This window comes from Podarcis tiliguerta (assembly GCF_965153285.1).
Source record: "Podarcis tiliguerta genome assembly, chromosome: 9".
NCBI classification, from domain to species: Eukaryota; Metazoa; Chordata; class Lepidosauria; order Squamata; family Lacertidae; genus Podarcis; species Podarcis tiliguerta.
In genome coordinates, this window is record NC_139542.1 from 50,713,367 (window position 1) to 50,738,026 (window position 24,660).

General features: G+C 45.6%; 1 protein-coding gene across 7 annotated transcripts in view; it reads right to left on the reverse strand.

Annotated features, from left to right (window-relative positions):
- FAT1 (FAT atypical cadherin 1) overlaps positions 1-23,500 on the reverse strand; it is a 115,074-nt gene extending 91,574 nt beyond the window's left edge. For 5 of the 7 annotated variants that reach the window (XR_014515333.1, XM_083457757.1, XM_083457756.1 and 2 more), the window contains exons 1-2: positions 23,097-23,500; positions 11,585-14,874 (exon numbers count right to left, since the gene is read on the reverse strand). Coding sequence is in view for 6 of the 7 variants with exons in the window: in XM_083457757.1 (XP_083313883.1) it covers positions 11,585-14,855 (3,271 nt within the window). In the remaining variant the exon portion in view is untranslated. Of the gene's footprint in view, positions 1-11,584; positions 14,875-18,369; positions 18,710-20,476; positions 20,534-23,096 lie in introns of those variants that run through there. The other 2 variants (XM_083457754.1, XM_083457755.1) reach the window with 2 other exon arrangements.
- Between the last annotated feature and the right edge of the window lie 1,160 nt (positions 23,501-24,660).

The window sequence follows — 24,660 nt, forward strand, 5'->3', positions numbered from 1 at the left end:
GTGTAAGCATACTTCAAGACAATGAGTTTTTTTTAAAAAAGCAATTAGGGTCCCTGATTGGGCTGCCTTAGAGCTCAACATATTATTTCCAGTTCAATAAATCTTTTGGGACCAAAGCAGACAGCTCCTATTGTTATCTCAGTTTGCGGTTATTTTAAAAGCTCAAGCTTTCCCCCCTCAGTTAACTAGGTTGGGTTGCATGTCAAATTATGGGACAAGTAATACAGTTGTTATATACTGAAGCAGTCCTATGTTGCTGAAGTTCTGGTGTTAGGACATGGAAAAAGCTTGAGAGTACACAGCAGAGAAGCAAAGAGCCAACTATTGTGTTGTCAGCAAAGTTTCAGCAAAGTGCAAACAACAGCGCTGCTTATATTTCTTGTAGGAAGTACAGAAGAAAATGTACAGGGAGTGTGAACCAAAGGCTGGCAATCATCCAGAATTTTAAGAAAACAGAAGGGAACTACACTAGGCTCTAGTATAACACGACTAGAAATATTTTAAAGAAGAATTTTAGATTTTTTTAAAACAAACACACACACACAACTACTGCCAAACTCTAAACAAGGCGCCACTCAGCTTACTGAAGAAAGCTACCAATTTTTCACAGGGCTTTTCATTTTGAGGTTATCAGCAGGTATGGCACCCCATTCTGGAATCATCATTAGTGGCATTCCATCACACTATGCTGATACAGTGCTAGTTCATACATGCAATGTGAATATATTACTGGATCACTCGATACTTGGAACCAATTCATCCACTCACTAGGCTGGCAGAACTCTTCATGTGGTGTAGGTGAGGACATCTGCCCCTCCTGTGAATCACACACTTTGTAACACATGACGCTCCATTATTACCGTGTTCCGTGTCACCACAGAAGTGCCATGCATGTTTGCAAATCACTTTGGAAACACTCTCACACAGAAAGCACCCTGCTGGAGCACTTTCCAAAATGGTATCAGCATGCGAGTGCAATAGTTCCCTAGAAACCCGCAGAGCTTCCATTTTATTCTCATCAAAATATCCCCCTCCTCAACCACTCTCTCCAGTGGCCCCCATTACTCCCATCTGTTTCTCTGCTGAAGGCCACAAGCAGCCGTCTTCCCACCCCCAGAAACCTGTAGGTTTTGATCTGGGATGGCTCACATGCATGCAAGTCATCAAGAAATGCTGTAATCCACTAACTTATCACACTGAATATCAAGCATAAGACTCTAGTGCCAGATGCTATGCTAAAATGAAAGGACATTTTTAACAATGGGATTAGTCCAGCACATGTTGGAAGGAACTGATGTGGTGGACAACAGCCCCTTAAATCACAACTTATGGGCTGCATATTGATCCTGCTGCTGAAAATACTGTACCATTTTACCTGCTGCAACACAATGGACTCATTAGTACATCACAGTAACCATAAAGTGTTTGCACTAGGAGGAAACAAACAACAATCCCTGACTTCGTGTTGCTCCCAAACCAGGGACTGTGGTTTGTTTCAGTCTAATAAACCATGATCAGTACAGTGGTACCTCAGGTTAAGAACTTAATTCATTCTGGAGCTCCGTTCTTAACCTGAAACTGTTCTTATCTTAACCTGAAGCACCACTTTAGCTAATGGGGCCTCCTGCTGCCGCTGCTGCACGATTTCTGTTCTCATCCTGAAGCAAAGTTCTTAACCCGATGTACTATTTCTGGGTTAGCGGAGTCTGTAACCTGAAGCGTCTGTAACCTGAAGTGTCTGTAACCTGAGGTAGCACTGTATAAGCAAAGAACAAACCTTGGTGGAAGCGAAAGTGGAAGTGAAACAAACTGCAATGATGTGATAGACACAGCTCTAAATCAAGGATTGTGGTTTGTTTCCTCCCAGGAGGAGCAACAAAGAGCAAAGCAGGAATAATTCACCTGTGCTTGGTAAGCCATGGTTTACCATGACATGCAAAGGCAGCCACCAGATGTCTAAACTACAATAGGTAAAGGTAAAGGTACCCCTGCCCGTTCAGGCCAGTCTTGCCAGACTCTAGGGTTGTGTGCTCATCTCACTCTAGAGGCCGGGAGCCAGCGCTGTCCGCAGACACTTCCAGGTCACGTGGCCAGCGTGACAAGCTGCATCTGGCGAGCCAGCGCAGCACACGGAAACGCCGTTTACCTTCCCGCTGGTAAGCGGTCCCTATTTATCTACTTGCACCTGGAGGTGCTTTCGAACTGCTAGGTTGGCAGGTGCTGGGACTGAACGACGGGAGCGCACCCCGCCGCGGGGATTCGAACCGCTGACCATGCGATCGGCAAGTCCTAGGCGCTGAGGTTTTACCCACAGCGCCACCCGCGTCCCTATCTAAACTACAATAGTTATCACCTATTTTTGAGTTTTTAGCATGTAGCTTGTAGAAACATGGTGGCCAAAGACATCTTGGGTCTCTCTCTCTCTACAACCCAGCTCCATGAAATATGACATTCTGCTTCTAAGCCTTTATGGATCTGCTTCCTTCTCAATGCAGAAAATGTTGTGCATGGTAAGAAACCCATAGCAACAGCTGCATTTTTCAAAGCAAAATTAAGAACGTTATTCAGTAAATCATTGCTAAAACTGGTAAAAGGCTAACCCAATACGCCTTTTGCAGCTATTCCTAATTACCAATAAAAATGTAAATAATATTTGAAGGCCATATCTTAACTATCACACTATGCAACCTAATTTCACAGTGAATTACCAAACCTTCTGCTTATATAATTGCCCATATAATTCCCCCCCAAAAAGCAATCAACATTCCTAACCCAAGTGGCATAACAGTTGTTGATCATTAACTGCTCAGGTCAGTAAAAAAGGAGAACAAAAACTTCGCATCCATTTAAGTGCAGGCCACTTCCACCTGACAAAGGATTTCAACATAGCGCTACACAAGTAAAGAAATCCATGCAGCAAGGTATGTGTTCTGGAACTTCTCCTCTTCATGCGTCCTTGTACTTCAAAATTAGCCACAATGGAAATGCCATGCTTCTGAGACAATAGATGAAAAGAGCTGAACTACAGTTGCTACTAATCTTTTGTGCAAGTAAGGCAAAGGAGAAGGACACCGCTGCTGCACCAAAAATTATACAGACATAATCAGTACACACATTCCGCTTTTATCTGCTGTCACTTTCACGCAGTCTGCTTTTTTAACAATACATGACGGGCACGACAAGGCCATTTGCTCTTGGACCAAGCAGAAAATTCCAGACCAAATTTTTCACAGCACAGCAGATTAGGACCCCAGCCAAAAAGAGGATAGGGTGGGGGTGGGAAGCTCACTGCTACTGTATACCGATTTCCCCAAGCCAAAGTTAATTGCTGGGACACATGTGCCAGCATTTGGTCCCGTTTCTTTATCACTGTGATTTTCCACACATAACTTCCCTAGTGTACAGTCATACCTTGGGTTACAGATGCTTCGGGTTACGTGATTTCAGGTTGTGCACCGCGCCGAACTCAGAAGTACTGGAACTGGTTATTTCTGGGTTTCGGCGCTTGCGCAGAAGCGCTAAATCGCACTTTGTGCATGCGCAGAAGCGCCGAATCGCAACCCGCGCATGCACACACATGGCACTGCGGGTTGTGAATTCTGCGGGTTGCGAACGTGCTTCCCACACGGATCACGTTCACAACCCAAGTGTCCACTGTAATGCCTAGCACTGGCTGCCATAGTATGCTTCTCTTGTTTACACATCAGAATAAGATGCACTGTGGGGCTGGAGAGGAATGAGATCTGGAAAAACCAGCACTAAGAGTTTTACAAGTGGAGTGAAAAGTCACAGAATGAAGATGTGACCAGGTTGTGGATAGTATAAAATGCACATCAGACCGAAGAGGAAAAGGGCTTGTGAAGTTCTACAGAATGGTAGAAACCGATCAACTTCAAGCATCATTCTAGGCAATGGGTGGTGTCTGTTTGTTACATGTTAGGCTTAGTTCTCTCCAACAGAAGGTGAGAACGTGAGAAGAGCCTGCTGGACCAGGCCAGTTAGCTATCTAGTCCAGAGTCCTGTTCTCACAGCGGCCAACCTGTGGCATTCGGCAACTGGTATTTGGAAGCACTGTTGCCTCCAAGTGTGGAGGGAGGGCATAGCCATCATAGCAGATGGCCAGAGATAGCCCTCTCCACCATGAATTGGTTCCATCTTTTAAAGCCATCCAAGTTGGTGCCCATCACTGTCTCCTGGAGGAGGGAGTTCCAGTTTAACTAAGCGCTGTGTTTCTGCTTCATTGAATGAGGAGGTAAACCTATTTCTCAGTTCTACCACTTTAGTCTACACTCCTGATAGGACTGTGTCTGCGTGTTAAAATATTAACCTGTTTGTATAGCAAATTAGATATTGGGAGGAAGGTTTCTAGCTTCCACAATGCTTTTCTTTTTGTTGTTGCTATGGAGAAACATTTAAGCACATGATCTGCGACCTGAGGTGGTGCAATCCAGACACAGGTTTATCACCTCACCTGCTGTTTGGAGGCTCAATTGGTCAGCAAGCTAGGGATTCAAATGCTGCTCAGTGCCTGTGGCTCTGAAAGAGTTGCTAGACTGCAACTCCCACCATCTCCCTCCATGGACCAAGCCAGCAGGGCCACTAAAAGTTGGGCTTCTGCAACACCTGGAAAGCCACAGGTTCCGCACCAGTAATTTATTCATTAAATTTATTTCCCAGCCTTCATCCCAAAGGAGCCCAGGGCGTCATCAATAATACAATGCAATTAAAACTTCTGAAAACAAACAAGCATTTGCCTTCTTTTATGGGGAATATAATGTCAGTATTGCCAGGAACAGTATCTTCAAATACCTGGGGTAAACATGTTTCTGAATTTCACCTGCAAGTTAATAATGAGGGAGACACTGTAGTGCTGCCATTGGATGTTGCCTGGTTGACAGGGACTCACAACAAGGCATTCCCCCAACATGGACCCACCAACAAAAAGGCCCTGCCGACCCCCAATGGCAGCACCATCAACAGAGCCAGTTGCAAGTGGTTGATATTGCGGAAAGGGTGCTTTTAAAGCTCCTTGGGTCTCAAGCCATTTAGGGCTTTGAATTCATTCTAGTACTGACACCTTGCATTGAGCCCATTAGCTCACTGGCAGCTGGTGCAGGAGACACATAGCTCTGGTCCATGATGTGAAAGAACCATTGTTCAGCTTTTTTGAGTACACACTGCAGTGGCAAGGCCACTTGCAGCAGTACCCTGCCATCTGTGCTGATTTAGATATAAAGATAAAGGCATCAGCATGACATTGCTCCGGCATACAGAATTTGCCTTCTCAGGGTTCAATGCATGCCTGGTTACTAAGTGCTACTCATATTTTATTAGGAGCCAAAAATTTGGGAGTGAGGCGAATTGTACCAGGACATCATCGCTCAGCGCATATTGTTGTACAGGCAACGAGCAACTTACGCACATCCAATTGATGCATGACTGCGCATGTGCACATCACACCAACCTGGAAGTAGCCAGAGCAGGCTTATGCCTGCTCCACCAACATGCCCAGGATTCAGGAGCATAACATCCATGCAAATCGGTTGTTGCCTGTACCTCCCCCATGATGCCACTCGCTGTTCCTCTGTCTTTTTCTGTTTACTGAGAAGCAGGCACTGAGTAACAAGAAAGAAATATGAACTTTAATTCAACTGCAACACTTGCTGAAGCTTTCAGATAGCCTTTGTGTTAATCATCTTTGTATTTTCCTCCCTTACAGCACTCACACCAAAAGAAATAGTGGGGAGACAGACAAGGGGGGGGGGGGGGGAAGCAGGGAGAATAGATTCTTAAACTACCCGAGAAAGGTGAAGGAACAGTCCCCAGGGCTATGGAACACACCCAATTAGTTAAACAGTTGCTAAATTCCTGTCTGCAAGAGTAAGTCTGACAAGACATGCCAATTTTAACATAAAAAGAAAGAATATTAAAGGCAAGCAGAAGTTCTAAATGGAAATGCCTGCTGTTCTCACATAATACGAAGCGAGTCGTGGGACCCCTTTTAACTTTTGACCAAAGGTAAAGCAGAGCATGTTCCAGCTTCACTGCAAGCAAAGGCTGTGAGATACTTGATCCCGAGGCTAAAAATTCTTTGTTTTTTAAAGAGATCGTAGCCCACTTCATATCTGACCTTTTACTTTAATGTAGATAACCTCTCTATAGAAAAAAAATGCACACCTCACTTGTGCAGCAAGCTCCAAGTGTTCATTGTGAACCAGGTATAGGCATCAGGAAGCTGTTCCAGCCTTCAAGCCGTTATTTTATCAATCAAATGCTTGTGTGCGCCACCTCACAAGCGAGCATGTACACAATGTATAATCTTTGCACAGAAAAATGATCAGGTGTTAAGTCCCCTTTCCTTGCACATGGATTTTAATTATTTGTCCTTAAACACTTACTGACTTAAAAAAACAACCAGCCAACCAACCAACCTATGATGGACTCTGAAGTCCAATTACACAATACATTAAGATGCTGCCATTTGAGGTACATACAAAAGCTCCAATTTGTGAAGCAAATGTGTCTGAAGTATATAAAACTAATTAGCTCCAAGCAACATGTAAATCAGTGACTAGGAACCCTCCAGAATATGCAGGACTACAACTCCCATCATTCCTCACCAATTGCCATGTTGGCTGGGGCTGATAGGAGCTAGGATTGAAGAACATCTGGAGGATCACAAGTTGCTTCCTTGATGCAAAGAATGGATGATGCCTCTTTCACATACATACACACAGCAATTAATCAGACTGGTTTAAAGACACATACATTGTTCATAGTTTGTATGTTTGCTGAATGAAACATGTGATATACATGGGAAAGGACCTCCAGAATCCTACACTGCTTCTGGATTCACAGGTGGTGCAGGTGGCCGGGAGAAGCCTCTCTTTGCCTTCACTGGTAAGCTGGCTTGTCATTGTTCCCATTGATTGGTAACCTCAGCCCCAAATTATTGAAATGCTCTTTGCGGTGGCAGATTCCTTTGAAAAGGGTTTGGAAGCATCAACTGGTACAAAAATTCAGCCACTCTTCAGTTGTGGATCAATTGGCCTGGCTGACGTTTTGCTTCTAAATGCAAAGTGCTGGTTTCTACCTTAAAAGCAAAAATCAGGCAAGCATCCAAAAGCACATTATTCCGCACATGCCTTCATTTGAGGCACCTGAAGCTTCATGCTTTGCTCAGCATTGCCCCTGTGGTTGAGGAGAGAGGATTTGGAGCACAGCTTTCTGTGTTGAGGCACCGACTCCATAACGTCCTCTTTTTAATATCTTAAGGGACTGGAACTGCTAGCATAAGCAGAACAGTCGTACCTTGGAAGTCAAACAGAATTCGCTCTGGAAGTCCATTCCACTTCCAAAATGTTCAGAAACCAAACTGTGGCTTCTGATTGGCTGCAGGACACTCCTGCTAGGTCACTCCAATCCCTGGATCTAGAAAGTGTTAAAAGCTAACTAAGACAAACTAGCCTCCCAGCTGATGGGCCAGTAAAAGAACAAAGCATCAAAGGACTTGTACAGATAAAGGCAGAGTGTGTGACATCACCAAGCAAAAAGGCAGCAAACTGAAAAGCCAGAGATGTAGCACATGATGTTTGACATCTGTTTGAATCAAAGGCTGTGGCTATAGAAAAAACCAGACGCTTTTAGGGTGTTGATGCTGTGAACCCCTTCACCACAGGCTCAGCTTATATATATGTATAAATCAGTGATGGCCAAATTTGGCCCTCCAGCTGTTTTGGGACTACAATTCCCATCATCCCTGACCAGTGATCCTGTTAGCTAGGGATGATGGGAGTTGTAGTCCCAAAACAGATGGAGGGACAAGTTTGGCCATCACTGGTGTAAATAAACCATAAACTCACCACTGTGCCTCATTTCCAAAAGGAAATACAGTGGTACCTCTGGTAAAGTACTTAATTCGTTCCAGACGTCTGTACTTAACCTGAAACTGTTCTTAACCTGAAGAACCACTTTAGCTAATGGGGCCTCCTGCAGCTGCCGCCGCGCCGCCGGAGCACGATTTCTGTTCTCAACCTGAAGCGAAGTTCTTAACCTGAAGCACTATTTCTGGGTTAGCGGAGTCTGTAACCTGAAGCGTATGAGGTACCACTGTAGACCTTAGGTGAAGCCCTGGAACCTCTGGAATATCACAGTGCTCAGGGATTAGGGTGGATTGCAACAATATTATCTGAATTTCTAATTCAAATTAGACAGTGAAATGGTCTCCCTTGGGAGGTTATGGACTCTCCTTCCTTGGGGGTTTTTAAGCAGAGGTTGAATGGCCTTCTGGCATGGATGCTTTAGCTGAGATTTCTGTATAACAAGGGGGTTGCACTAGATGGCCCTTGGGGTCCCTTCAACTCTACAGTTCTATAGTGACATTCTTAATTCTTTCACAAGATGCTGCGACATCTTGCAGGTACATGAGAGCGGAAGCAATTCAGATTTAACTGATTCAGATTCAGGTAAGTTTAACTGTCAGCAAGATACATCGAATTATGCATGTGACAGAAACCAGGACTCTTGATTGGTATTAAGGCTACTTTAAAAAACAGGATTCCAGAATTTGAGTGCTACAGGTTGCCACATAAATGTGGAAGAATGCCACGCCTGGTTGGCCTATGTCTATCCCTTTTCAAAAGGTTTCCAAATCATACATGTAAAATCTTGAAAGAAAAAGCGTAAACGTTATTATGCTATCATTCCCACCTCCCCTCACGGACCTTAATCTATACTTCAAAAGCTAAGCAGATGTTTCAATAGGAAATTCATCTGCAATATGACAGCTGTACCAGCAGCAATATAACAAGCACCACCTTCCACAGCTTTTGACAATTATTTCCTTTCAAGACTCCTTTTGCTTGTCAAATGTTTTTCAAGGAAAAGACACAGACCTTTAAAAAAAATAAAAAAAAAAAAATCACCTCCATGCGTACTTCACTGAATGAACTGATTCTCATTTACAAGGAAATCTCGAGTCGAAATGCAACTGTTTCACACCCAAGGTCAGTAAATCTCAGTTCTCTCCTGGGCTGGGCTGTTTTCATCAGACCAGGCTATGACCCAGTCAATAGGGGTCACTGCTAAACAATGCTTACTTTCAAGCAGCCAGAAAGAGAGGAACAGAAGAACCCCAAGCTTTCATGTTGAGATCCTATTTACCAATCCCTATGAGGGTTTTACAGCAGGATCTTTAAGGAGGAGCACTACCGCCCTCAGCACATTCTCTCATCAAACAGCAAACTGAGTATTTATTTAAGAGCAGCCCATCTTCCACTTTGCGTTTGGAAACAAAACCGAATTACTAAAGAATTGTGTGGCTGTTATGTCCAAGGGGATGTTTTAGGTTTCTTATCCAATTTATTCATGACACTTTGTTAAAAAGCATGCTAAACAGACCCTATGCATCCAATATAGAATTCTAGGATTATAGTCCAGCATACAGTGGTACTCGGGTTACATACGCTTCAGGTTACATATGTTTCAGGTTGTAGACTCCACTAACTCAGAAATACTACTTCAGGTTAAGAACTTTGCTTCAGGATGAGAACAGAAATCATGCAGCAGCGGTGCAGCAGCAACAGGAGGCCCCATTAGCTAAAGTAGTGCTTCAGGTTAAGAACAGACCTCCAGAACGAATTAAGTTCTTAATCCGAGGTACCACTGTACTTTTGTCAACTGGGGACTAACAGGGCCATCCTATGCATACCAACTCAGATTTAAGCCTCATCCACTTTCGTTATCTCATCATCAAAATAAAGAAGCAGGATCCAGGCTATCTTCAAGCACCACCACTGTCTATATTAAGTCTACCTGTCCTTTGAAACCTTCAGGTTGGAGTGCTGCATTAATATCTGGGAGACCTGGGTTCAAAATCTGCACTTGTGAAGCTCACGGGGTGACCTCAGGCCAGTCACAGTCTCTCAGCCTAATCTACGTACCTCACTGGGCACGAGGATAAAATGGAGAGGCAGAGAACTATGCATGTCCCCTTGACCTCCTCAGAGGAAAGGTGGAATGTAAATGTAAGAATAAATTTAAAAAATAAAAAGAGAAGGGGTTGAAAGAAAAAGAGACAAAAACACTTCCAACAGGGATTCAACAGCAATGTTTTGTTGCACGTTCCATTTGTACTAAATTGGCAGTGACTCCAATAATCATGTGACCTGACAATGTTCCATGTTGTCCATTCATCTTGCATTGGGTAATGATGATGATAATTTATTAAATTTGTAAACCTGAAGATCCCAGGGTGGTTCACAACAGAAAAAAAATACAAAATGAGAATACAAAATACATACTGAAACAAAAACAATCCAATAACTCTCTACCACAAACACGTTTAAAAAGTCATAAAATGTTAATCAGCCAAACGCCTGGTTGAAGAGAAATGTTTTTGCCTGAAGAGAAACATTGTCCCTGGCACCTAAATATATTAAATGTTTGTCTTAGAAGAATACAGCGTTGCCAAATGAAATTATGCACTCAATGTGGAGTCGGTTGTTTACACATTACTATTTTTGTATCTCCCAAACAGGAGCAAAGTGACACATTTTATTGTCATTTGCATGTTCAGCACCTCAAAATTAGTAAATATTGACTATTTTCATTTTGGGGGCATTTTGTGCATTGTGCAGGGCAGTCACGGAGTGAATTTTAACTGGAAAGGTGGTTCGCAGACCTCTCTTAAAAACAAATGGATTTGCTGCATGTTTACCCTAAAGTAAATCTAATTGTGCTCAATGATGTCTACTCCCAGGCAAGAATTGCCTCCTAAGTTCTAAATTCTCTTGACTAGATGGATAGATGGGTTCAGCAATATAGAAACTTTTGACTGGTACATGGCTGCTGAAATGCACCTTACTGTACAAAGTTAATATTTATATTTGTTGCTCTACCCCCTTTTCCCCTCTGGCTCCGCCCACCACCAACATGCAGGATATGGAAGCCTGCCTGTGAGACAACGCAGGATGAAAGAGATCTCCCACCCCAGGAGATTTTAACAGGAAAAAAAATCCAATTCAAATTGGGTTTCCCAGGTACTTCATACCTTTCCTACACAACTGTGTAAATCTGACCCCTAAAACATGCTGTGTTGTTTACACCATTTCATTCATACAGTTGGGCCTTGCATCTTTGTTGCACTGTATACATTTTGCATGCTGCTACTTTTTAACCTTATAAAAGAAAGTATCTTTAGAAATATTCCAATAAAGGCTCCTTCTTATGGACAATGCCTACAGGCAGTTTCCAGAACTGACAGTGCAGCCCACGTCAACTCAGAAGAAAGTGGAGCTACACCCCAGAAAGTTGATTAAATATTGCAGCCAAAGTATGGGAATATAGGAACAAGGGATGACGTTGTCTTCTGCATTTCCAGCACTGCTCCTTTCTGCCTTGGCCCAGCCCCACCCTCACACAAAAACGAAACACTGTTCACTGATTTCAGAGCCTTCAAACACTATGATGCGCTGCGTACAAATAAATTATTGTTCGTTTCAAGGACATTTAACTCAAGGTCTTATTTTAAAAGCAATGTAATAGGTTGCATAATAAAAACCAGAAGACTGTAACAAGTTCTTACCTGTTTCTTCATCTATTTTGAAAATTCCAACACCAGATCCATCCCTTATCGAGTATCTGATCTCACCATCTCTTCCTGTATCCTCATCATAAGCCGACAGAGTCATCACTGAAGTACCAATGGGAACATCTTCGCTTACAAAACCTTTATCCACAAAGCTGGGAAAGCGTGGAGGGTGAAGGTTTTCGTTTACATCAACTACTTCAATCTCAATGTAGCAGGTAGACGACAATGACACTGGTTTGCCTTTGTCTTTGGCCCGTACCGTCAGATTATAAACTTGTTTTCTCTCAAAATCCAGCCTCTGTACAACACGAATTGCTCCGCTAAGTTTATCTACGTCAAAACTTCCATCCCCACCATCTAAAAGGCTATACCGCACTTGGCTTGACTGGCCCAAGTCAGGATCGTGGGCTTCCAGCCATGTGATGATTGTTCCTTCCGGAAGGTCTTCTCGAATTTTCACACGGTAATTGGATGGGATAAATTTCGGAGGATTGTCGTTGACATCTTCTAAAGACACCTTCAGCAGAACGGTTGAAGATAACTGTGCTTCCTCTTTAGCTTGGTCCCTGGCCTCTATTTTCAGAAAATACACAGGTTGCTCTTCTCGATCCAGAGGACCCACAACTTTCACAATACCCGTCACGCTATCAATGGCAAACGTGTCAGTATCTGTAAGAAAAGAGTATCTCACTTCCCCATTAGTCCCCAAGTCTTTGTCTATGGCTTCTATTTGAATGATTTCTGTATTTAGGTTCGTGTTTTCGGTCACGTCCACAAAATAGCTATCCTGTAAGAATTCTGGACAATTGTCATTGGCATCTAGAACCCTGATATCTAAAAGACGCCAGTCAGACTTTTGCGGTATCCCAAGATCATAAACAGTAATATTCAATGTATATTTATCTTTTACTTCTCGGTCAAGGGCAGAAAGGATTTTCAGAATTCCCGTCTCCATACCAATGATAAAGCTGCTATCGTTATTACCTCCAGAGATAGCATAGACAAGCTTTCCATTGAAACCAGTATCTAGATCACTAGCATTCAAATGTATGATGCTGGAACCGATGAGTTGATCTTCTTTTACCTCAATGCTTCTGGGAAGGCTATTTCCAAACTGAGGCGCATGCAGATTCACAGAGTAAGTGTCAAAAAACACATCGTCAGCTTCACCACGACCATGCAGCTTATTTGCCTGCAGAAGTTTCTCCGCCAGCATTTTGGCGACACCAGTCTCTTCACATTCTAAGTATACTGGTTTGCGGCTGGCAATGACAGTAATGTTAATATATAATGGGGCTGACAAATTTTCTCCATCTGTGGCTGTTATTCTCAAGCTATGAAAAGTTGCTTTTGCACCCAAGCCATCTCCTAATGATTGCTTCAAGGAAAGCACCCCAGAGTTTGGATTTAAACTAAATAAATCTAATTCATTTCCAGATTCAATTTGGTATTGTACCAGCTGCAGCTCATCAGCATCAATAGCAGACACAGTTGTTATTTGTTCTCCAACAACAAGTTCCCTGGGGATTGTTCCCTCACAATTTATTTTCTCAAACAGTGGAGTGTTATCATTCAAATTATTTAAAGCTATAGTCACAGGGACTTCAACTTCTCGGCGATATGGTGTGCCCCAGTCAGAAGCTCGAATTCTCAATTTATAGATTCTTGGCATTAATTCATAATCCAAGTTTTCAGAGGTACTGATAACACCAGTAAAGTGGTTTATCACAAAAGGAACAGGGCTTATATTTGCAATACTGTATGTCACATAGCCATTCTCACCTTCATCAAGATCTTTTGCATTCACACTCGTGACACTTGTACCTATAGGAACATTCTCATCAAACGAAGCTTTATAAGAAGTCTGGGTAAATTCAGGGGAATGAGTATTCATATCTATAACTTTAATCGATACTGTTGCAGAGGCTTTTCTGTCACTTGTCATAATGTCAAATTCAATATGGGATGCACGCTGTGCATTTATGGGATCTAAAGTACTAACAAGGCCAGTATAAGGATTCAAGTGGAACCTGATTTTGCTTGGTGCGTTTTTAAACACGTATCTCAAATGGGAATAAGTAGGCAGAGTTTTTACCATAACCACAGGAGTGTTTGGAGGGGCAAATTCACTTATTTCTGCCCTGTAAACAGCTCTTTCAAACTGGACTGGTCCCGATCTAAATTTGGGGGATGCCACATGAATTACTTTGACAGGAGAAAATTTGGGAGGATTCCCTTTATCTTTAGCTTGCAGAGTTAGATTATAGCCAAACAGTTGGCTCTCCCAATCGATACTGCCAACAGCTTTTATTTTATATTCTTTTCCTCCTGGAAAAGTCCTCACAGTTTTAAACTGCTGGAGTGGGTCACCCGCCACAATGCTCAAAGACGCCACCTCTCCATTTGAACCGTGATCCCTGTCCTCAACTGTTACGATTGCATATGATGGATCCTTGTCAAGCTCTGAAGGAGCCAATGTAAGGGCCGTGATAACCGGAGCATACTCATTCGCCTGTTCTATATGAACAGTCAACCTTGCCATGCTGCTGATGCCACTACTGCCATACAATTTCATCCCACGATCCACAGCAAGGATTTCCATTTCATAAACGTTTGTCTCTGAATAGTCAAGTCTGCCCGTCAGGACTATTATGCCGCTGGTTGGATGTATAGCAAACATATCTGTCCTCTCTTTAAAACTGTAATAAAACTCTCCATTGGTTCCAATATCTGCATCCGTTGCACTAACTCTGGAAATGCTCGTCCTTATTGCTGTATTCTCAGGCAATGAAACACTGTAAGAAGTTGGAGAAAACAAAGGCCGTAAGTCATTTGTATCCAACACTTGCACTCGGACTCTCGTACGAGCTTCCATACTTGTGCTCTTCTCTATTGCTTTCACAGTTAACACGTAATGGTCTTTGACTTCCCTGTTAAGTATAGCTGTGTTCCCTCCCTTGGTCCGTATTCGTAAAAAGCAAAAGTCTCCCAATAGATGCTCTTCCGCTTTGAACAAGTTCTCGTTATCCCCAGAAATGATTTTGTATTTTATATCCCACAGCAAGTTCGTGATATAAATGCCCATTTTCACCGGATGTCCAACGTAAGTCTTGGCCGCAGAGTTCTCATATACTGTGGCATTGTAATGAGTTTGGGTAAACTGCATTGGCGACGTGTGATGCAGTCTTGGGTTCCCTTCACAGTTTCCAAAATGCTGCACAAGCAGCGAGAGGAGCAGCAGCAACATGGTCAAATGGCTCTCCATGGAGGCAAGTTCCAAAAACCTGAAACAAAAACAGAAAAGAATATCAATCGGGTTTTCCAAACTATTATGGAAAGTTTGCTACTCGCTCCCCATAGACTTGTTGAAAAGGAACCACCATGCAAGGCCCTCGCTTGACGTAAGGAACTCTGCCCAAGAAAGAATGCTATCAGTCACAACGAATGTATTCTCTACAAACCAATAAACCAAAATCTGAAATTGAAAGCTGAGTTTACAATTCAAGGGATTTCCCTGAAAACAATACCTAGTGCTACTTCCCTAAGGCTAAATAACAGTTGTCTCCTAATACAGTGGTACTTCAGGTTACATACGCTTCAGGTTACAGACTCCGCTAACCCAGAAACAGTACCTTGGGTTAACAACTTTGCTTCAGGATGAGAATAGAAATCGTGCTCCAGTGGCGTGGCAGCAGCAGGAGGCCCCATTAGCTAACGTGGTGCTTCAAGTTAAGAACAGTTTCAGGTTGAGAACGGACCTCCGGAACAAATTGAGTATTTAACCCAAGGTACCACTGTAGTTGTAATGATCTTCCTCTGTATTCTTGCCAACCCAAGAAAGGAGTGGTCAAATTCAGTCACATAGAGCCGATTGCCTCTCTTGGGCAAAAGCACCACAGCACTCCTTTAATCAGGCAGAATGATGCAGCACTATTTCTGAGATAAGAGAAAGAAACGCCCAACTATCTTACCTGCCCTTTTCTGTCCCACAGGAAGAGGGAGGGGAAACAACTTCAGTAATGCCACCCGAATACCGCTATAATGAATAATAGCTGTAGTGCCTTTACACCTGTACTTTCCGTCTTTCTAATGGCTATGATTCTAATTGGGAAAGTAAAGGCAGGTCATTCAAGCTCTGAGCTACTATTCACTGGAAAGCAAAAATATACTACAGAAGAAATTAAGTCTCCTTTTTACCTACTTTACCCTTTACCAAAGGCTACAAACCCACATGAGTTTTTAAAATATTAAGCAGATTATAAAATGCTTTAAAATAAAGTGATTTGCCCAAGTATTTTTTTAGAAAGATGGGAAGAAACTGAATCAATGTTCCAGTTCTGCTCTTGAACAATTCAGAAAAGAGAGATGCCAGAAGCTGTTCATCATACTAGCTTCCCAACATGCTTAATTGCACTTAATGTTATGTGACCAACAACAGAAACTCTAGGAAGTGCTAGGATTAACCCTAATACATGGGACTGCACGCAAGGGACTTCTGCTTGTGCAACAAATCATCCACCTCCTCTTCTCTGCAGGCCCCAGAGCACCCTCAAAGTTTGCTCCAGAGGGTTGGGGGACCCTCTGCAACAAATTGTTGGGGTGCACAGGAAAAGAGTTGGGGTGCACAAGCGGAAGGTGATTCAGACAGCATTGTATACAACCCATGATATTGCAGTAGTTCACTAAAATCCTGAGTGCAGTTATCATCGAGGAACCCAACAAGAAGAAATAAACCATTCCTCTATGATAAATAACCATTTCAACTTTTTATAAAATTGCATGTGCCAAACTGTTTATTCCAACCATCACTTACTCAACAAAGCACATGACTACCACTTGCAAACTGCTCAATTCTGAACCTGAAAGCATAGGCGGGTTTAGATCATTGAAGCTTTACTCAAGATTGCACATACACTTAACTGTAGAAAGAAGACCATAATAATCCTTTTGTTGGCTGCATTACCATAATGTGCAGGTTATTTTGTATTTTATCAGAACATGAGGCAAAAGCAAAATCCTATTAAAGTTTACTTGGAAGAAAGTCCCACTGTATTCAGTGGGGATTACTCTCTAGAAAGTGTGTTTTAAGATTGTAGCCTACAATAATTACTTTTGAGTTCTTCCTCTCTGAACAACTCTGGTATTTATCCTTCAAAAAGAGTATGAGGGTCAAGCTACTGCAGAAACTGCCAACAAAAAAGAAAAGGAAAGAAAGATCAAGGCCACCACTCAGGCAAAGTTGAGCACTTTGAAGTCCCACTGATGTCCCAGTGGAATTTGGTTGGCCACAGTTGGAGTATGCTTGTCAAGAGAGGATATTAGACTGATCCAGCAGGGTTTATTTCCTTAATCATGGGGGGGAAATAGTTTGCAAGGAGTAAATGCCAATGATCTGAATAAATAAGCTGATTAATTTATTGTATTTTACTGGACACTGCATGCCTGAACTGTATTTTATGCTGTTCTGGGTGTTGGCATTGCATGGCCTTTTTTTTTTTTTTTTTTTTTTTTTTTTGTATACCGCTTTGAATTTTTTGGAGGGTAAGCAGTCTACAAATATTTTAATAAATAAATAGAATTGCACGGATAAGCCTGGGCTTAGCTTTCCTGCTGAAACTGATGGGAATTAAATGTGGAACTGCAATGAGAGTTACACCCAAGGTATTTCCGGGGCTGGGGGTGGGGGATGATTCACAATACCCTCCTCTTGGTAAGGAGTATACACTCTGCCATTACAAGCGTAACACACAGAGAGAACTTAGGCACACCTTCTGCTAAGGATAGAAATCAACCTTTGCTCTCCCTCTCCAGGCAATTCTGGGAGTCCTAAGAAGAAAAATCACAACCTCAGTCCATAGTTAACTATTCTCTCCCTCCCACTGTCTGCTAATAAGGAAAGAGATAATTACTCTTCATGTTCTCCCATTTTTCATCAGCTCAGCCAGGTAATAAATGGGTTCTGGGGACGATGAGCGGAGGGAAAGATAGTACTGCTTTAACAAAAGCCACAGTTGGCTCAAATGGTTAGAGTGTGGTGCTGGTAATGGAAAGGTCGCAGGTTCGATCCTCATAGGGCCACCTGCATACTCCTGCATTGCAGGTGGTTTGACCTCAAGAATCCCTTCCAACTATGAAAAACTTGTGAAAATAGAAGGGGGACTCCTTCTCCCTGGTGTTGGAGCAGCTGTAACTTAGGCTGTCCCGAAATCAAAGACAAAGACCCTATAATCCATAGGAGCGAACTCCTAGGGGCCGAGGTCCCTCTGCCCCCCCCCCAAAAAAAATCTGAGAGCTCCTGAAAGTTAATGGGCATTGCCATTCAAACTCGTGGGATCGACTATGTGGGTCTCCCCCCCCCCCAAATATTTTATTGAAGTTGGCACTTTTGCTGGAATCCTCCTGTTCTGGCTGGATTGTGCTCTGTCCTCCCAACATTTAGGGCTACACAAAAGCCAAGATAAGACAACAACAAGATACTATAGTAACCTATCCTGGGGAGTTTAGAAGACAGCAGATTTGGCAAGCCAACCCCCCCCCCCGCCCCCCTTGGTACTGCCCTGACCGGCTCACGGCAGCAGCAGCAGCACAATAGCTCCGCGCTGCCCCTCGCGCCCCACTTGCTAGTCACCGCACGTCGAGTCCACCCCCCCTCCCCAGCCATCCCACCTCCGCTGTGGGGGGGGGACGACGACTCTCTAGGGGCAACAAGGGGGAGGGGAAGAAGAAGAAACCAAGGCACCAAGCGCCGCCACCTCACAACGCCGCCCGTCGCTACCTGCCTCAAGTCCGGCTCCAACTCCTCCTGTGCGCCCAGTTTCCCAAGTTTCTCCTCCGCGGCGCCTCAGGCGGGGAAGAAGGCGCCCTGCTGGCTCTCCAACAACTTTCTTCCCACGAAGTTTCTCCCCCGGGCAAGGGCGAGCGGGCGCCCTGTTCCTCGCCGCTCAGCGCTGCCTCGCCCGAGGGGGAAGCCGCTTCCCCACCCGAGGGACCTGGAGCTCCTCGTCCGGCATGGCCAGCAGCCGGGCAGCGTCCCCTCGCCAGCTCGCGCTTTCTTTCTTTCTTTCTTTCCCCTCCGTCCCTCGCCGGTCTCCTTTCACTGGAGCGGCTCTCTCTCTCTCTCGCCCCCGGATTCCTCCGCCAAAAGCAGGGGCAGCCGCCACAAACCGCCTCCGGAACTAATTTCTCTGGCATGAAAACCAAAACCACACTTTTCAGCGGCTCCGCGCCTCGCCACCATCTGGCTCCGGAGTGATTATAACCCTGCAGATCAAACGCCACCACTATCTTTCTTTCTTTCTTTCCCACTCCCCTTTTCTAAGGAAAGGAGCAAATCAAGCTGGGAGAGAGCCGAGAGCAAACGCAGAAAGGAGCCGGGAAGGCTTCCTCGGGAGTAAATCTCACTTGAAACGTATTCGCACCGAGGAACAGCTTCGGATCGGGCCACGTTGGCTCCGAAGCGAGTCCCTGTGCAATTCAGAAGAAATCGCTTTGAAGCAAGGGCTGGGAAAGACGTTTACATGGGAGTAAGACCCATTGATCGTGCACAGGATCGAGCTTTCCAAGCAACACATCCCACCCACCCCCCCAAAAAAAATCTCAGTGGGGCTTACTCGTGAGTAAGGACGTTTGGTCTCTCGGTCGTGTTAATTAACACTCTCTAGTTAATCCTTTCCTCGGTGGCTCAAAGATCTGCTTTTAATTCACGAGGTCGATGATGTCATAAATCAAGAAAGTGAGAACAAGGGATCTTTCATGCTTTCTTTCTTTTTAATTAAAAGAAAAAGCAACACTCCGTTCTCAAAGTTTGTTGTTTCCAACCGCCCGGGTTTCCGCAGAGAATTATTGCAATCTGCTCTTGAATACGTCTCATCGCGTTCCCAAGCCTATAATTACTCGAGAGTTCGCCTCATTGTGCCGCAAGCCCTAAAAAGGAAGCCTCCGCAAACCAAATCCTACCTCCTCCAGGGCTTTTAACACTCCACCGCCCAAACCTCCCAGCGACTCCGCTTTGGAGAGCGTAATAAATAATCGCCAGCACTTCCGTGCACAGCTGGGCTAAGCTAACCCCACATTCTGCAAAATTCCAGCCTTGCAAAGCGCGCCCCATGCTACGCCCTGCAGCGCAATTCCCAGCATCCCCCTTATTACCCAGCCAGAAATTAAAGACGGGAAGGACAGAAATACCATCTTGGGAGGCCCGGACAGCTTTGAATGCACTTACGTATCTTGAATTAAAGGAGGTCCTTCTAACTTAAAAATTTAAAAAATCCTCCAGAGAGCAGTATGGACATCTGCAAAGAAAGTTTTAAAAAAACTTGGGTGGCCAAAAAAGTAGTTATTGTTCATAGAATAACGATGATCAGTTTGCCACCCAATCCTATGATACACTGTACCAGATACAGTATCACCTATATACATGCCCAGGCAAGTAACTCCTACTTGGTTCAATGGGATTTATTCCCAGGTAAATTGGTATACGACTGCAACCAAGTTCCACTCATTCAACCAACGGGATCCGGCCAGACGCGTGCACACTATTTAACAGGTTTACTTATGAGCAAGTCCCACTCCCTAAGCATTTTAGGATTGCAGACGTTTATGATGCAACGCAAACGACAGCCAGTCCCTGATCGGAAAAGCAACTTCAACGGACTTCACTTCCAGAGCCACAACGTACTGTTAACTCCTGTGAAAACTATACAGAGCTTTATGCGCGCCTAGCTCTACATAGCACAAGATGGGTCTGTTTGTTAGCTGGCAAGGGCGGGTAGAAACTGGGCTTCAGCGCTAGTAAGAATTTCCATTCATCTTCTCCACCCGCTCCTAATTCCACTTTGAATCTCACAAAAAAAAAGGGAGGGCAGTTTCGAGATTTTAGCTACTTACACGTAGGAGTATGGATTTCCAAGGAGAGACCTAGATGCATGGCTGCCTTGTTTCGGAGAGACCGGACTCCAGATGGGGCTCTCCAATAGGAACAGAGACAGCTGCCCCCCTTCCCCTGGGGGAGGGGAAAACTCAGGGAAAATGGGAGGGCTTGGGATTCTATTTCAGAGTTTCAATATTTAAAAAAAGTACTGTACGCCAATACTAGCAAGACAACTGTTAACATTTCATGGCACGTCCCGAAAGCACTCTGTAAAGGCGAGGAGGATTAAATAAATAAAAACCCACCAAGCAGCAGATCGCTCGCTCTGTTGAAAGGATTGTATACATGCATGTGAAAATCGGCAAACCAGCACTCCCTGTAAGTGGGAATACCCGGAACCGACCAATATCTGTCGGCACAGTAAATTTCTATAGGAGGTGGAGAAGGAGCGCACTGCCGCCGTCTACCAACAGGAGTTGGCGAACTGCTATCAAACGGAGCAATCGCAGGCCTCCCGTTCCCCAATCGCTCCGGAATAGCCTCTAGCTAACCCAGCCCTCTCTGCAGGTCTGCTTAGAAGCAAACTCTGCTGTGTTCAATGGGGCTTCCTCCCAGGTAAATGTGTATAATATACCCTCATTGGACACATCCAGCGAGCCTCACTTTCGAGCAGACATGCACAAGCCCACTTTGTAAATCGCTTACTCTGGAGAAAATGATCTTGTTCTTTCCTGCCAGGGCCCAGCCCCTCACCTAACCAAACTGGAAAACCATCCATCACCTAGTTGCAAAGTAGAAGCGAATGGGATTAAGGTGATTTACAGCACAGTCCTAATCATTCCTACGCAGATTCGAATCCTACTGAATGCAGTGAAGCTTTCTACCAGGTGAACGGTTTCTGAAGTGCAAGCTTAGTCCCCGTTCTCTTCTGTGGCGCATCGGTGCCGATCAAGGCGCTGTTTACTCGAAGGTAAATCCCACTGGACTCAATAGGCTTACTCCCGAGTAGACACGGCTTAGGCCGGTTTCGCTGAAGCGCTGAGAACCGAACCGGTCCAATAAAAGATAAGAGTAGTCAGGTTTCTAAAGTGGGGTGTGAGGGTCGCAGCGCATGATGACACGTGAAACCGACACGACGCTTTCGGAATGAACCTTTCGGGGAAACGGGCTTGTCCAATTGTGGATCGGAAGAGCAATACAGCGCTCCTAAACTCCTTCCTCCATCGAAGCTTGTTCCGAACCGAGTCAGAACAGGAAAAGAAGGAATGGGTGAGACGGGGGGCAAAACCTGAAAGAAGGAACCAACTCCTATGGGCTTGGGGTCCTTTCTTCGCCCCCCTAAAATATTTGAGGGCACCAGGTCCCCCCAAAGTTGATGGGTATTACCATTCAAATGGCGTGTGTGATCGATTATGTGGGACGGGGCTTACCTGCCCCCCCCCCCCATATTTAAGTTGGGTTGGCACTCTTGGTTCCTGGCGCCAACTTGAATAAAATATTGGAGGAACTGGTAAGCCCCTCCTCACATAATCGATCGCATGATGGCACACACCCACAGTATTTGAATGGCAATGCCCATCAACGTTTGGGGGGCGGCCCCCTCAAATATTTTATGGGCGGGCTAGGGACCTCTGCTCCATGGGTCATAGTGATCAGACACTTGCCACCGCCACCCCAACCCCCCAGGTCTCCGCCACGCTCCTCTTCCGCCCCCGATAAACTTAATTATTTGGAAGGAAACTACCTTTTTTGCCACGGAAAGGCAGCAAAAATGTGGGGAGGGGGAGAACAAGAGATAAGGCAGATCACCCAAACCCAGCCTTCACTTCGCACTAGTCTCTCAATTTTTATTGATTCTCTCCCCCCCCCCCCGGTTGCATTAAAAATTGTCCCCTCGAGGCAAGTGCTAAAGATGTGGCCGACGACCAAGGCGCTATAAAAACGCTCGACGAATAAATCGCATCCCCCCCCCCCCGCATGTGGAGTGAAACGAGAAACAACGGGTCGCCCTCGAGGCTCACCTTACGCGGAGAAACCAGCAGTACGAGGGCGGGCGGAGGAGGGGACACACACACACACAAAGTAGCGAGAGGACAATGCATATAGAGAGCCCTCCTCGTGTTCCCTCGTGTCTCCTCCGGACAATGCTGAACTTGGCTGAGCTTGTGACGGGACCCAGGCTAGGAACGGAGCTGCTGCGTCCATAACCGGCGGCTAGAGGGCGCTGCGCCACAATACAAACGCGCGGATTCCCTGCTTCTCCTTCCCAAAGGCACCATTTCTAAAACAAGTTGCGCTTTACAAGGGGGGGGGGGGAATGCAAAACCCCGGTAGCAATATTTTTTATTTTTTTATTTTTTGCAACAAGGCTACTTAAATCGCGTTCGGGAGGGCGCGGGCTTTGCACGAACTAGCCGCGTCTCTCTCGCCCTAGAAAGGTAGAGTGCGGGGGAGGGGGAACAGGAGAGTGCGGGGGCGTTTATTGATCCGTGCAATATTGAGACAGGAGGGCCAGATCAATTGCAACCACGAAACTATAGTTGCGCAGAAGCCTCTGAATGCATTAAGTAGCCCAACAACACTCTCTTTGCCACTCAAGGGAAAGAAGCGAAGGGAAGAAAAGAACCGTCAACTCACCAACCAGGCCAGCTGGGTGCAACGCGTGTCTCGTCCCTCAAGCCAGTCCCGCTTTGCTTTCAGTCCATTCCGGCGGACTTGGGTCCCCAAGCGAGGCATGCATCAAAATCGAAAGCCAACTTTGCCCGGCAGCAGCGTATTCCAGCAGCGCCCGGGAGATCTGGCGCCTGTCTCCATATCCCAGGTGGCTGCATGCCGGATTGAACCCATCCGGTGTTTAAAAACTTGGTATGTTGTGGGGAGGGAGTCAGAGGAAAGCGAGAGGAGAAGGGGGAAAAATCCAAGTTTGTCAAGACATGTCCAGGCAAGGAGTATGCATATAGGTAGTCTTGAGTTGCAGCGCCGGGGAGAGCGCAGGCTGCAGCGGCTCACTGACTCACTCCCTCTCCTCGCCGCCGCCGCCTCCTCTTCTGCCCTCCCTCTTCTCTGGAGCGCCGCCCACTCTCGCTCCCAACCGCTGGACAGGGGGGATTCTCCCGCCAGACGGCGGCGGTGACGGCAGCAGCCGAGCGCTCCTTGCTCGGCCGCCTGAGCCGGAGAAGGTGGACGGTGCTCCCCGCCTCTCCGTCGCCTCCGCTGCGCGAGAGGTGGGCGCGCCTGCAAACCGGGTTTTCCTTCCCGCCCCGTCGACTGTATTGCGTTCCGGAGAAGGGAGATCCTCTGCTCTCCTCTGCTCCGCCCGGTGCTGAGGGCTACTCTGAATTCAGCTCCGCAAGGCAAGCCTGGCCACCCTGGCGATCAGACCCCACCCCCCACAAAAAAACCACCCTTCGAGGGCGAGGGGCTTGGCTGCGCAACTTTCCCAAACTTCCTCCGCGCCGTGTCGTGGTCACGGAGCTGCCCCAGTCGTCTCAATCCGCGACAACGATTAGAGACGCAGGCAAAGCCGAGGCTCTCGCGACTTCGGCTCTCCAGGTGAAAAATCCTGGATGAAGGCGGCGTGGGGGCTCTTTGCAAGAGGCGGAGGGACACTGTCACAGCCTTACTGTGCAGGTTTTTGGGGGAAGTGCTGGTTTGTTTATGTGGTAGAATCGTCGGATCATAGAATAGGATGGGATCCCGCCCCCCAGGGTCATGTAGTCCAACCGTATGCAGGCATCGCAACTAAATAATCCCTGACAGATGGCCCTCCAACAGCTTACGGTTATCATTAGGTTTCCAGCCACCTTTTCTGCGAGGAGCTCGACGTGGCGTACATCCCGCCCCGCCCCATATTATCATATTGTTCATATTCTCCTCACATTTACGGCGGAGGCTGTCCCGTTAGGACGAATGGGGGCTGGACTAGATGACCCTTAGGATCCCTTCCAGCACTACAATTCTATGATTCTGTGACCTGAGCCTGCCTTCAGTCTGCCTGCCTTCTTACTTACAACCACTCCAGAGAGTGGCACTGGCTGTCAGGTCCTTCCTTATTCCCTGCAGAACTCAACAAGGAAGAAAAATAGGGATATCTGAGTGACTCTCACACACCTCTCTCTCCCAAACACAAATCCCAAGCACGGTTCATTTGAATACTAACACAAACAGCAATCCATTGCTTCTTGGCGGTGTTAGAGCAAAG